This window comes from Pongo pygmaeus, chromosome 1, assembly GCF_028885625.2.
Source record: "Pongo pygmaeus isolate AG05252 chromosome 1, NHGRI_mPonPyg2-v2.0_pri, whole genome shotgun sequence".
In the NCBI taxonomy this organism is placed as follows: domain Eukaryota; kingdom Metazoa; phylum Chordata; class Mammalia; order Primates; family Hominidae; genus Pongo; species Pongo pygmaeus.
In genome coordinates, this window is record NC_072373.2 from 137400256 (window position 1) to 137414836 (window position 14581).

General features: G+C 37.4%; 1 protein-coding gene across 12 annotated transcripts in view; it reads left to right on the forward strand.

The window, feature by feature from the left end:
- Positions 1 to 14581, forward strand: part of EVI5 (ecotropic viral integration site 5) — a 284357-nt gene that overhangs the window by 91420 nt on the left and 178356 nt on the right. For all 12 annotated transcript variants that reach the window (XM_063664744.1, XM_063664783.1, XM_054476264.1 and 9 more), the window contains 4 exons: positions 1378 to 1503; positions 3915 to 4058; positions 4982 to 5071; positions 5469 to 5566. In XM_063664744.1, the coding sequence (XP_063520814.1) occupies positions 1378 to 1503; positions 3915 to 4058; positions 4982 to 5071; positions 5469 to 5566 (458 nt within the window). The remainder of the gene's footprint in view (positions 1 to 1377; positions 1504 to 3914; positions 4059 to 4981; positions 5072 to 5468; positions 5567 to 14581) is intronic.

A 14581-nucleotide genomic window follows, 5' to 3' on the forward strand; every position in this document is an offset into this window, starting at 1 on the left:
CCAGAAAATGCTGTGGAAAAGATTTAGGAAAGATTGGAAATGGGGTCAGATTAGGAGAACAGTAAAATCACATGGGATGAGAGTCCTGGGATTTGGGGCTTCTCGTACTGACTGACATAATTCAGTGGGGCTGTGGGGCTTGATAGAATTAATAGAGATAGCCTCCAAAGTAGAATTGTGGCCATGTGTTGTTGAGAGGAAGGAAAAAGTGCAGGTTTTGCCAAGAGTAACTCTTGGCTTCTGTCCGTGGCTGTGTCAAGGCCAGGGAAAATATCTTGTTATTAGCAGCAGTCTTCAGTAAGAAGAAGGCCTGGAGATCCTTTGGGATGTTCTCTTTTGAAACACACTGGTATAACGGGAATGAATGAGAATTAGCAAATTTTATTATTTTGAGATAATAATAAGATGGTTTAACAATTTGGGTAGTTATTTGCCTAAGTATTCTGAATATCTTTGTAGCTCTTTACAGAGCTTTCACATTCATTATCTTATTTGATATGATTTCCTAGTGATTTACACATAAAATGTGAAATTGGTACCTTTAAACCCCAATTTCAGATAATGTGAAAACTTAATTTACATGTCCTTTTAATACTTGTACCATGTCACATGATTTTTTGCTCAGAATCCTCAAAAATCCTTCTCTCTCACTTAAGGTAAAAGTCAAAATCCTTACAGTGGCCTCTACAGTCCTCTGCATTTTGGTTCCCTGTTATTTCTCTTCCATGGTGTAACCTTCACTCATAGTATTCTAATTTAGTAGTTCTCTGTTTGCTGTTTCTTGAGCATGCCAAGTGTGATTCCATTTTAGGACCTTTGTACTCTTTGGTTTTCTGGAACTATTCTTTCCTCAAATGCTCCCTTGCTTTCTTCAGGATTCTGCTCAACTGTTACCGTTATCAGGGGACCTTTCCTGATCTATGTCAATAGCGTGTGTCTCCCCAACATTCCCTACTTTATTTCTGTAGCATCCATCACCATCTGACATATATATTATTTGATTTATTCCATGTCTTGTCTGTCTCCCTCCATTAGAAAGTTCAGGTTCCTTGAGAATACAGATTGTGTTTATTTTGTTCACTGGTGTATACCCAGAGAGAGAAAAGTATCTGGCTATAAATCAGTATTTTTGGTTGAATTAATGAATGAGGCAGGTTGAGGCAGTTGGTTTCAGAGGTTGTAAGATTTGTTTAACTTCTCATTCTTGGTGATGGAATGGGAGACTAGAACTTTCTGATTCTTACCTCATTGCTCTTAACATTGCAGCACACAGCCACTCAAACAATGTTTATGATTGGCTGGGTACTTAGTTTAAATATCATTGGTTTATTTGTGTATCAGAGAACATTAACCTATGTTTTTTTTCTCCCAATGTAGATGCCGGAAGAAGAAGCTTTCTGTGTATTTGTTAAATTAATGCAAGATTATAGACTTCGTGAACTTTTTAAACCAAGTATGGCAGAATTGGGCCTTTGTATGTACCAGTTTGAATGTATGATACAGGTAAAAGTGCAGTGTTGATAAAAAGGCATATTGCCTTTATATTTTTTATATCTTGTTCTGAGTGCCAGCTAAGCAAATTTAATGTTAAAAGCATTAAAGCACTTGAAGAAGTAAGTGTTTTAATTACATGATTGTTTTTTGGTTGGTTAATGTACAATTTGACCCTTCAAATTAGGTAGATCACAGTCTAGAACTTGACTCCAGTTTTCGTATTCAATCCTTAAGCATTTCTGCCAAATGTACTATACACCCCTTACCTAAGCACATGAATTTCCTTATTATATCCTATTATTGTTACGTAGTCTAAGCTCTCTTATAGGAGCTTTATGATATTATCACACTGACATCAGTCCATTTACTTTGAGACTCTCTGTCTCTTTGAGTCTTCTCCTCTACCTTTTTACTTTTATTTTATTTTATTTTTATTTTTTGCTAGCCCGTAATTTTTTTTCCTGTAATGTTTTCTTATGTTGCTAGTTTAAGACTCAAGTTATCTAGTGACTGTATGAAGGTAGAGAGAATAGGAGCAGAATTAAAATCAAGGGAAAAATACCTTTGAAGTATTTTACCTTTCTGGATTTAATTTTTATATTTTATATATTTAAGTTTGCTATAATGTAAATATTTTCATTTATTTAAATTTCAATTTCAATTAAATGAGCAGAATTTAAGAAAATAGGTTATTCAGCTGGCATGAGAGCCATTTTTATTAGTTTCCTCTCTCCTGGCAGCCTTATAAACTCTAGTTTTTCCCATCTGTGGTGGGAGCAAGGGGATATGTAAAATGTTCTTATATTTTATTTTTTATTTATTCATTTATTTATTTTTGAGATGGAGTCTCACTCTGTGTCCCAGGCTGGAGTGCAGTGGCGCAGTGTCGGGTCACTGCAAGCTCTGCCTCCTGGGTTCATGCCATTCTCCTGTCTCAGCCTCCCAAGTAGCTGGGACTACAGGTGCCTGCCACCACGCCTGGCTAATTTTTTGTATTTTTTTAGTAGAGATGGGGTTTCACTGTGTTAGCCAGGATGATCTCAATCTCCTGACCTCATGATCCACCCGCCTTGGCCTTCCAAAGTGCTGGGATTACAGGTGTAAGCCACCGCTGTGCCTGGCCAATTTTTTAATTGACATACAATAGTTGTACATTATGGGGTACATATTTTTTGTTTTTATATATTTTAAAGAAAAAGCCAGAATAGGTTTTGAGATGATTTTTTTTTTTCCTGAGGCAGAGTCTAGCTCTGTTGCCCAGGCTGAAGTACAATGACACAATCACAGTTCACTGCCGCCTTGACCACCTGGGCTCAAGCCATCCTCCTCCCTCAGCCTCCTGTATAGCTGAAACTACTGGTGTATACCACTGCACCTGAATAGGTTTTTTTCAATTTTTACTTTTTATTTTTTAATTTTTTGTAGAGACAGGGTTTCACTCTGTTGCCCAGGTTGGTGTTGAACTGCTGAGCTCAAGTGATCTTCCTATCTCAGCCTCCCAAAGTGCTGGGATTACAGGCATGAGCCACTGTGCCTGGACTTGAGATGATTCTTAATTAATTGTTTTCTGAAATAGTAAGCTTGTTTTTAGCAGCCTGGAACTCTCTTAATGTTATATTTTCAATTAATGTGTCATTTATGGCTGGACGCAGTGGCCCATGCTTGTAATCCCAGCACTTTAGGGGGCTGAGGTGGACAGGTCACTTGAGCCCAGGAGTTTGAGACCAGCCTGGGCAACATGGCAAAACCTTGCCTCTACTAAAAATAAAAAAAATTAGCTGGGCATGGTGGTGTGCACCTGTAGTCCCAGCTGCCTGGGAGGCTGAGATGGGAGGATTGCTTGAGCTTGGGAGGCAGAGGTTGCAGTGAGCCAAGATCACACCACTGTACCCTAGCCCGGGTGACAGAGTGAGACCCCGTCTCAAAAAAAAAAAAAAGTCTCATTTATGTTTTGAATTACTAGAGTTGCTGAAACATCTGTATTTTGAGTATTTTTCCTGTTCTTTAGGAAGGTAAGAATAGGTGATCAATGGTAGATAGTGCCTGAAAGTATTTTAACATAGCATTTCTTTTCTTTTGAAACGTCTTTTTGAAATATTATAGTTGATAGAAGAGTATAGAAAATATCAGTCACTCTTGTATCCACCAACAGGATTAAACAAATATAAAACTTCTATTCAGTTTCTTTTTATTAATAAATTAAATGTTATACTCAAAATTCCAACTTCACATTGTTTCCCCCTTCTTTCTTTCCTAGATACTAGCCACTGTCCCAGATGTTTCAATGTCTATGTCTTACCTTTTCCATATGATGCTTGATCTAATCTTTGTGTTTGGTATAGGCTAATCTAGTATAAATATAATCTAATTTAAAACACTCAGTTTTACTGTGTTATAACTAATTATTTTCTTCTCTTTAGGAGCATCTTCCAGAGCTCTTTGTACATTTTCAATCGCAGAGTTTTCATACCTCAATGTATGCATCATCCTGGTTTCTGACTATCTTTCTTACAACTTTTCCACTACCAATTGCAACAAGGATATTTGATATCTTTATGTCTGAGGTAAGCTAATGGGCAGACAAAGAGCAGGAGCTGAGCAAAGGGGTCACTGAGTTAGTGAGAGCAGGGCAATGAGGAGAGCAATGAAGGAAAGCCATGTGTCCCATGCAAAACTGTTTACATGGATAATCTCATTTAAACCTTATAATAACCCTATCAGGTAGATACTGTTTTTATTCCATTTGTTAGGTGATAGATGAGGAAGTTGAGACTTAGAGAAAGGTTAAGTAGCTTGTCTATGGACACACAATACATGAGTGGTGTTGTAACCAGGATTCAAACATAGACAGTTTGGAGCCTACACTGTTAATCATACCTCTTTATCACCTCCTAACTGATACAGTGAAAGTTAGTGAGAGGTAAAATTTGTCTTACAGTTAATATTGTTGAAATGCATCTGTCATCCAAAGAGTAAGAAGTAATAAGCATGTTTCTTCTATTCTATGAACACATTGCAGGTTGTCCTTTTGTCAGTAGCACATAGAGGTAATCCTTTGTTTTCTAGTCTGTGAACTCAATGTTGTTATTAATTACATCTTGGGAAAATCAATTTGTATTACCTAACTAAATTAGTTCAGATCACAGTTGGTCAACTGTAATTCATGTACCAATCAGATGGACAGATTTTTGTGCCAAATCCGTTCTTCCACACCTGTTTTTTATAAAGTTTTCCTATAACACAACCCTTCCCATTTATTTATATGTTGTGTATGTCTGCTTTAGGGTTGTAGTGGCAGAGCTGAGTAATTTTGACAGACAATATAGCCCACCAAACCTAAAATACTTGCTTTCTGACTCTTGACAGAAAATGTTTGCCAGCCCCTAGTTTAGATCCCTAAATGTTTACTTTAGTATTATTTCAAATGACTCATTTTTGTTGATGGAAGAGTAACATAAATTTGGATTTATTTAATTTGTTTCCTCAGGGTTTAGAAATAGTGTTTCGTGTAGGATTAGCACTTCTTCAAATGAATCAGGCAGAACTGATGCAACTTGACATGGAAGGGATGTTACAGGTAAGTTCATAATTTATTTTCTTTTTTTTTTTTGAGACAGAGTTTCGCTCTGTTGCCCAGGCTGGAGTGCAGTGGTGTGATCTTGGCTCACTGCAACCTCTGCCTCCCAGGTTCAAGTGATCCTCCCACCACCTCAGCCTCCTGTGTAGCTGGAATTACAAGCGTGCACCACTACACCCGGCTAAGTTTTGTATTTTTAGTAGAAATAGGGTTTCACCATGTTGGCCAGGCTGGTCTTGAACTCCTGACCTGAGGTGATCCGCCTGCCTCGGCCTCCCAAAGTGCTGAGATTACAAGCATGAGCCACCATGCCCAGCCCATAATTTCTTGAATGTCTTTGGATTTCACTATTAACAGCACTAAGTCATTCTTATGTTTTTCTTTTATTGTATCTTAGCACTTTCAAAAGGTCATTCCACATCAGTTTGATGGTGTCCCAGACAAGCTAATCCAAGCAGCTTACCAGGTCAAATACAATTCAAAAAAAATGAAAAAGTAAGTATTTTATATTTTTGTTGGAAATTCAGTGGAAGTTGCAAAACATTCTAGTGATACAGTTTTCCTCCTTAGGTTATAGAACTACATTATTTTCTTTGGTGGTATTGGTTTCAATATAGCATAAAGCTAATGTTGGAATATACTGCTTTTAATAGTGGTGCATGGGACTAGCATGTACTACCTTTAAAACTTTCCTCCTTTTCCACGTTGACTAGAATTAGGAGCCTGGAATGGATATACATATATGAGCATGCTGTTATTTTTAAAACCACTTTTCTGGTGTGGTCCCATTCATTGACATTCTTTTCCTCTTAGTTTGACCCCAGAGTGTCACTTAAGTTCAAAATTAGCATAACCAGCAAGATAGACATGAGGTATGGATTGAGAACTTAAAAATTTATTTATTTATTTTAGAGACAGGCTTTTGCTCTGTCACCCAGGCTGGTGTACAGTGGTGTAATTATGGCTGCTCATTGTAGCCTTGAAATCCTAGGCTGAAGTGGTCTTCCCACATCAGCTTCCTGAGTACAGGAAGTACCCTGTCTCTACTAAAGCACAGGTGTACTACAGACGCACACCACCATGCCTGGCTAATTTTAAAAATTTTTTTGTAGAGACAGAGTCTCAGTAGGTTGCCCAGGCTGGTCTCGAACCCCTGGGCTCGAGTGATCCTCCCATCTCAGCCTCCTAAAATGTTGGGATTGCAGGTGTGAGCCACTGCACCTGGTCAAATTTTATTTATTGTGCTACTTTCTAATGAAGCTTTTTTTGGTATTCATGTCCTAAAAGTTCAAAATAAACAGTCTTGGCTCATTAGTTTTATTTTTGAAACACATTAAGTGTATTAATTAAAATAATAGCTGTGATTTCTCTAGCTTCCAGTACTTAATTCTTAGCCTGTGGTCATAGTTAGCATTTCTAATACTGTACTTTCTATGGTATAAAATGCTTTAAAATGATAACAGTACTGTATGCTAGCAGTTAGCAGTTTCTTTTCTGCTGCAATATGAAATTACATTAACATGTACAACATACTACTCCCATGGATATTCCTACTCCACAAAGTATATTTAAATATGAGTGAGAATTAATGTTATTAAAATTAGTTAGCTTTTCCATGCACAATGATGTGTACCTGTAGTCCCAGCTACTCGGGAGGCTGAGGCAGGAGGGTTGCTTGAGCTCAGGAGTTCACAATCAGCCTAGGTAACATAGTGATACCTTATCTCTTTAAAAAAAATAAAAAAGCTCTAATTGACAAAAGCAAGCCAAGCTGATTTTTGAGCTTCAGCTTTTATTATTAATAAGTTACTTGTGATGTTTTGAATAACCACCATCATGTTGATACATTTTAAGTAACTACCATCGTGTGGAGACATCATATAGACAAAAAGCTGCTGTGCCGTGTAACTGATAAAAATAAATTATCTCAATTTTTGTCACCTAGTGAAACCACATTGAAATCACACTAACCAGGCAGAGAATTTATTTTACTTTAAAAGTCTGATAGAGAATGAAGTTCCTTAACCTTCTTGGTAACTAATTCTCCTTGTATAGATCTTGTCATATGTACAATCCATTTCTGAAATTTCAATTAATCCTGTTTACTTATCAGATTTCTGGCCCCCTATTTCTTTCACTTCCTTATTCATGCTCTTCCCATTCTGCTTTATCAAGATCTCTAGATTGACGTATAAAAGCCTTCTTTTGATATGAACAGCTGTGCTTCCTCTGCCCTTTTGTTTCCTGTATTCATGTATCCAATTGTTATTGCATAGTTACTGAGATTGCTGACAGTAAATTATGTTTCCAGTGGCCTTCCATGTATATTTATATTGACTTTGATTAATTATCTCATTCCTCACAGTGGTTACTTCAAACCTTATCTTTCTTCCCAAACTCCCATCCCCTTTTTGCCATACGTAACTCTCACCAGATTACCTTATTCCTAATTCAGCAATCATTTTCAAACTTCCTAAACTTGCTGTCTTCCAGCTTGTAGACTTAGCTATGTTCTTTTTCTTCTCTTTTTAGAATACAGTATTTTTTTTCCTTTATAATGCTAATTCAGAATACATGATGTTACTCATTTCCATCTCTTCCAGGTCTTTGCTCCATTAATTATTCCTTCTGTCCTCTATCTTCAACCTCTTTCTCTCTGTTGTTTCATTTTCTTCAATATAAGAAGATAATTTTGAGTTCTGACTTAGAAGCAACAAAACAAAACCTTCCTCAACATAGCATTTCATTTTCCTTTTATGAAGCTTAGCTGTGAAGGAAAGAATAGATTTTACTCATTAGCTACAGATCACATTCTATTTGCTTTTTTTCACTTGGGAAAATTTTCAGACATACAGAAAAATAGAATAATAAATATCCATTGCTTATTGTCTGCATTTAACAACTGTTAATATTTTGTCATATTTATTTTTTTCAAAGTATTTCAAAGTAAAGCTCAGAAATTGTGACACTTCACTCTTTAATACATCAGTATTCATGTCCATAAAGTAATTTGCCTCCTTTACCACATTGCTTTCACCACTTAACAGGGGTTCCATAATATTGCCTAATACTCAGTCTATGTTCACATTTCCTCAGTTGTGCCAAAAATGTCTTTGCCATTGATTGCATTGTATTCAGTTGTTCACTTACATTTTTAAAAATTTAGATCAGCACCACCTATTCCAATCTTCTTTTTTAGTATATTGGCTTGTTGAAGAGACCAAGTCAGTTTTACTGAGAATATCCAACCTGAAGGATTCATCTGATTATTTCCTTGTCATCTCATTTAACTTCTGTATCTCTTGTGTTTTCTATAAACTGGGAGCTAATGTGAAGACTTAATCTAATTAAGTGCAAACATTTCTGGCAAGAATACTTAATAGGTGATACCATGTACTTTATTCATCTTAAAAGATGCATAATGTCTGTCTCACTGTTATTAGAGATGCCATGATTGGTGACTAGATTAAGGTAATGACATATTTCTTTATTATGAAGTTATGTTTTCCCTCTTGGCACCCAGTAAGTACTTTGTAAGTTGATACTTTGGCATTGTAAGAATATCCAGTTCATTATGACCTTCCACCTCTTGGCTCAGTCTGCTCAAAGATATTATTGAGGGCCAGGCACAGTGGCTCATACGTATAATCCCAGTACTTTGGGAGGCCGAGGTAGGCAGATCACTTGAGGCCAAGAATTCAAGACCAGCCTGGGCAACATGGTGAAATCCTGTCTGTATAGAAAAAAAAAAAAAGACCAAAAATTAGCCAGGTGTTGTGGTGTGCACCTTTAGTTCCAGCTACTCAAGAGACTAAGTTGGGAGAATCACTTGAGAAGTCAAGGATGCAGTGAGCTGTGATTGCGTCACTGTATTTCAGCCTTGGCAGTAGAGTGAGACCCTGTCTCCAAAAAAAAAAAAGTATCATTGGGGATACTTTTCATGTTAAATTATTTCATTTAGGGTAATAAAAGCATGATTTTAAAAATGTCATTCTTCTTACATTTATCAGTCAGTTTTCTTCATAACCTTTTCCTTTAACTGCAGCTAACTTCATTCTACTGGAAACACATATAAACACTTCATTATTTCAGCCAGGCATGGTGGCTCACACCCACAATACCAGCACTTTGGGAGGCCCAGGCAAGAGGATCGCTTGAGCCTGGGAGTTTGAGACCAGCCTGGGCAACATAGTGAGACCCCATCTCTGCAAGAAATAAAATAAGCTAACCAGGTGCCTGTAGTCCTGGCTTCTCCATAGGCTGAGGTGGGAAGATTGCTTGAGTCTGGAGTTGGAGGCTGCAGTGAGCTGTGATCACAGCACTGCACTCCAGCCTGGGTGACAGAGTGAGACCCTCTCTCTTAAACAAAACAAAACAAAACAACTCATTATTCCCTTTAATTACCAATTTCCAGAGAAAAGAGTTAGTGGGAATGGTGTTCTTTTAAATTAGTCTATTCTTTTGCAGGGGGCATTGTTAAGGACTTACAGCCTATATTCAGAATGTTTTAAGGTTGCAAAGTAAGCTGTGTTTAACATCACAAAATTTTGCCGAAGTGACACTAATTTATAGTCTAACCTGGCAGTGTATGAGTTCTTATTGTGGCCAGGTGCAGTGGTTAACACCTGTAGTCCTTTCACTTTGGGAGGCTGAGGTAGGCAGATTGTTTAAGCCTAGGAGTTTGAGACCAGCCTAGGCAACATGGTGAAACTTTGTCTCTACAAAAAAACAGAAAAATTAGCTGGGTGTGGTGGCGCCAGCACACCTGTGGTCCCAGCTACTCAAGAGGCCAAGGTGGGAGGATCACTTGAGCCTGGGCGGTCCCGGCTGCAGTGATCCGTGATTGTGCCACTGCACTCCAGCCTGAGTGCCAGAGTGAGACCCTGTCTAAAAAAAAAAGTCTTATTGTTCTACTTTGTCATCAGTGCTTGGTTATTCTTAATTTTTGCCAATCTACTTAATTTTTACCAATCACGGGGGCATTATTAAGGACTTACAGGCTTATATTCAGAATGTTTTAAGGTTGCAACGTAAGCTGTGTTCAGCATCACAAAATTTTGCCAAAGTGACACTAATTTATAGTCTAACCCAGCAGTGTATGTGTTCTCATTGTGGCCAGTATAAAATGTCTCATTTTCCACTTAATTTACATTTCCCTGATTGTTAATTTACATTTCCCTGATTGTTAATAAGAGTAAGCATCTTTTCATATGTTTATTGGTCTCATGTTTTTCTTCTATTTTTTTCCTCCGTTTTCTACTGCAGTGTCTACTTCATACTGCTTTGACTTCTTAGTGGTTACTAGTTGTTTATAATCTGGGTTGTAATCTTTTGTCAGCATTAAAAGATAAGTCTTCTCCATTTCTACTAAGTATCAGTTTTGGAATATATAATAAACTTAACAATTGGACCTACCTCTCAGAAATGCTCAAGTTTCTTGTTGGTTGGAGGGTAGCAGCACAGAAAAGTAAATGGCTTATTAGATGCAAATATGTAACAGATTATTAAAATTATATGTTAGAGATACCTAACCGGTATGTGTTCAAACTGGCATACACAGTCTGCTGCGTGTCAGGAAAATGTTCAGAGCTTGGTTAAGAATTGAAAGAAATAGAGACTTTCAATTTCTATCTATATTCTTTCCTACAGTTTATCTGTCTGATAACATTTCTGTAGTAGAGGTGCCTTGGTTCTTCTTCACACCTTCCCTTTTACAGCATACCTTCTCCCACTTTATTAAAGGAAGGAAGGAAAACCTGTCACCCAACCTAGATCTTACTTATGGTACCTTACTTTAGTTTATAAAAAATCTCTGTGGCTCCATACAAAAAGAACAATTTTAGAATGACTTGCTCCTGAGGGAGTATCCCCTGAGAGAGCAAAGCAAGAAAAATGGAAGTTTTCTTTATTATTATTATTATTATTATACTTTAAGTTTTAGGGTACATGTGCACAACATACAGGTTTTGTTCAGCTCCCACCTATGAGTGAGAACATGCGGTGTTTGGTTTTCTGTCCTTGTGATAGTTTGTGTAGAATCATGGTTTCCAGCTTCATCCATGTCCCAGCAAAGGACATGAACCCATCCTTTTTTATGGCTGCATAGTATTCCATGGTGTATATGTGCCACATTTTCTTAATCTAGTCTATCATTAATGGACATTTGGGTTGGTTCCAAGTCTTTGCTATTGTGAATAGTGCTGCAATAAATAAACATGTGCATGTGTCTTTATAATAGCATGATTTATAATCCTTTGGGTATATACCCAGTAATGGGATTGCTTGGTCAAATGGTATTTCTAGTTCTAGATCCTTGAGGAATTGCCACACTGCCTTCCACAATGGTTGAACTAATTTACACTCCCACCAACAGTGTAAAAGCATTCCTGTTTCTTCACATCCTCTCCAGCATCTGTTGTTTCCTGACTTTTTAATAATCGCCATTCTAACTGGCATGAGATGGTATCTCATTGTGGTTTTGATTTGCATTCTCTGATGACCAGTGATGATGAGCATTTTATCATATGTCTGTTGGCTGCATAAATGTCTTCTTTTGAGAAGTACTTGTTCATATCCTTTGCCCACTTTTTGATGGGGTTGTCTTTTTCTTGTAAATTTGTTTAAGTTCTTTGTAGATTCTGGATATTAGCCCTTTGTCAGATGGGTAGATTGCAAACATTTTCTCCCATTCTTTAGGTTGCCTGTTCACTCTGATGATAGTTTATTTTGCTGTGCAGAAGCTCTTGAGTTTAATTAGATCCCATTTGTCAATTTTGACTTTTGTTGCCATTGCTTTTGGTGTTTTAGTCATGAAGTCTTTGCCCATGCCTATGTCCTGAATGGTACTGCCTAGGTTTTCTTCTAGGGTTTTTATGGTGTTAGGTCTAACATTTAAGTCTTTAATCCATCTTGAATTAATTTTTGTGTAAGTTGTAAGGAAGGGATCCAGTTTCAGCTTTCTCCATATAGCTAGCCAGTTTTCCCAGCATCATTTATTAAATAGGGAATCCTTTTCCCATTTTTTGTTTTTGTCAGGTTTGTCAAAGAGCGGATGGTTGTAGATGTGTGGTGTTTTATTACTGAGGCCTCTGTTCTGTTCCATTGGTCTATATATCTGTTTTGGTACCAGTACCATGCTGTTTTGGTTACTGTAGCCTTGTAGTATAGTTTGAAGTCAGGTAGCATGATGCCTCCAGCTTTGTTCTTTTTGCTTAGGATTGTCTTGGCAATGTGGGCTCTTTTTTGGTTCCATATGAACTTTAAAGCAGTTTTTTCTAATTCTGTGAAGAAAGTCAATGGTAGCTTGATGGGGATGGCATTGAATCTATAAATTACCTTGGGCAGTATGGCCATTTTCACGATATTGATTCTTCCAATCCATGAGCATGGAATGTTCTTCCATTTGTTTGTGTCCTCTTATTTCATTGAGCAGTGGTTTTTAGTTCTCCTTGAAGAGGTCCTTCACATCCCTTGTAAGTTGTACTCCCAGGTATTTTATTCTCTTTGTAGTAATTGTGAATGGGAGTTCACCCATGATTTGGCTCTTTGTTTGTCTATTATTGGTGTATAGAAATACTTGTGTTTTTTGCACATTGATTTTGTATCCTGAGACTTTGCTGAAGTTGCTTATCGGCTTAAGGAGATTTTGCACTGAGATGATGGGGTTTTCTAAATATCCAACCATGTCATCTGCAAACAGGGACAATTTGACTTCCTCTTTTCCTAATTGAATACCCTTTATTTCTTTCTCTTGCCTGATTGCCCTGGCCAGAACTTCCAACACTGTGTTGAATAGGAGTGGTGAGAGAGGGCATCCTTGCCTTGTGCAGGTTTTCAAAGGGAATGCTTCCAGCCTTTTCCCATTCAGTATGATATTGGCTGTGAGTTCGTCATAAATAGCTCATTATTTTGAGATACGTTCCATCAATACTTAGTTTATTGAGAGTTTTTAGCATGAAGGCTGTTGACTTTTGTTGAAGGCCTTTTCTGCATCTATTGAGATAATCATGTGGTTTTTGTCATTGGTTCTGTTTATGTGGTGGATTATGTTTGTTGATTTGCATATGTTGAACCAGCCTTGCATCCCAGGGGTGAAGCTGACTTGATCATGGTGGATAAGCTTTTTGATGTGCTGCTGGATTCGGTTTGCCAATATTTTATTGAGGATTTTCACATCAGTGTTCATCAGGGGTATTGGCCTGAAATTCTCTTTTTTTGTTGTGTCTCTTACCAGGCTTTGGTATCAGGATGATGCTAGCCTCATGAAAGGAGCTAGGGAGGATTCCCTCTTTTTCTATTGATTGAAATAGTTTCAGAAGGAATGGTACAAGCTCCTTTTTGTACCTCTGGAAGAATTTGGCTGTGAATCCATCTGATCCTGGACTTTTTTTGGTTGATAGGCTGTTGATTATTGCCTCAATTTCAGAACCTGTTAATTTGTTTATTCAGAGATTCTACTTCTTCCTGGTTTAGTCTTGGGAGGGTGTATGTTTCCAGGATTTTATCCATTTCTTCTAGATTTTCTAGTTTATTTGCATAGAGGTATTTATAGTATTCTCTGATGGTTGTTTGTATTTCTGTGGGATCAGTGGTGATATCCCCTTTATCATTTTTTATTGCATCTATTTGATTCTTCTCTCTTTTCTTCTTTATTAGTCTTGCTAGTGGTCTATTTTGTTAATCTCTTCAAAAAACCAGCTCCTGAATTCATTGATTTTTTGAAGGGTTTTTTGTGTCTCTATTTCCTTCAGTTCTGCCCTGATCTTAGTTATTTCTTGCCTTCTGCTAGCTTTTGAATTTGTTTGGTCTTGCTTCTCTAGTTATTTTAATTGTGATGTTAGTGTGTCAATTTTAGATCTTTTCTTCTTTCTCTTGTGGGCATTTAGTGTTATAAATTTTCCTCTACACACTGCTTTAAATGTGTCCTAGAGATTCTGGTACATTGTGTTTGTTCTCACTGGTTTCAAAGAACATCTTTATTTCTGCCTTCATTTTGTTATTTACCCAATAGTCATTCAGGAGCAGGTTGTTCAGTTTCCATATAGTTGTGTGTTTTGAGTGAGTTTCTGAATCCTGAGTTCTAATTTGATTGCACTGTGGTCTGAGAGACAGTTTGTTGTGATTTCTGTTCTTTTACATTTGCTGAGGAGTGCTTTACTTCCAACTATGTGGTCAATTTTGGAATAAGTGCGGTGTGGTGCTGAGAAGAATGTATATTCTGTTGATTTGGGGTGGAGAGTTCTGTAGATATCTAGTAGGTCTGCTTGGTCCAGAGCTGAGTTCAAGTCCTGGACATCCTTGTTAACCTTCTGTCTTGTTGATCTGTCTAATATTGGCAGTGGGGTGTTAAAGTCTCCCATTATTATTGTGTGGGAGTCTAAGTCTCTTTGTAGGTCTCTCAGGACTTGCTTTATGAATCTGGGTGCTCCTGTATTGGGTGCATGTATATTTAGGATAGTTAGCTCTTCTTGTTGAATTGATCCCTTTACCATTATGTAGTGACCTTCTTTG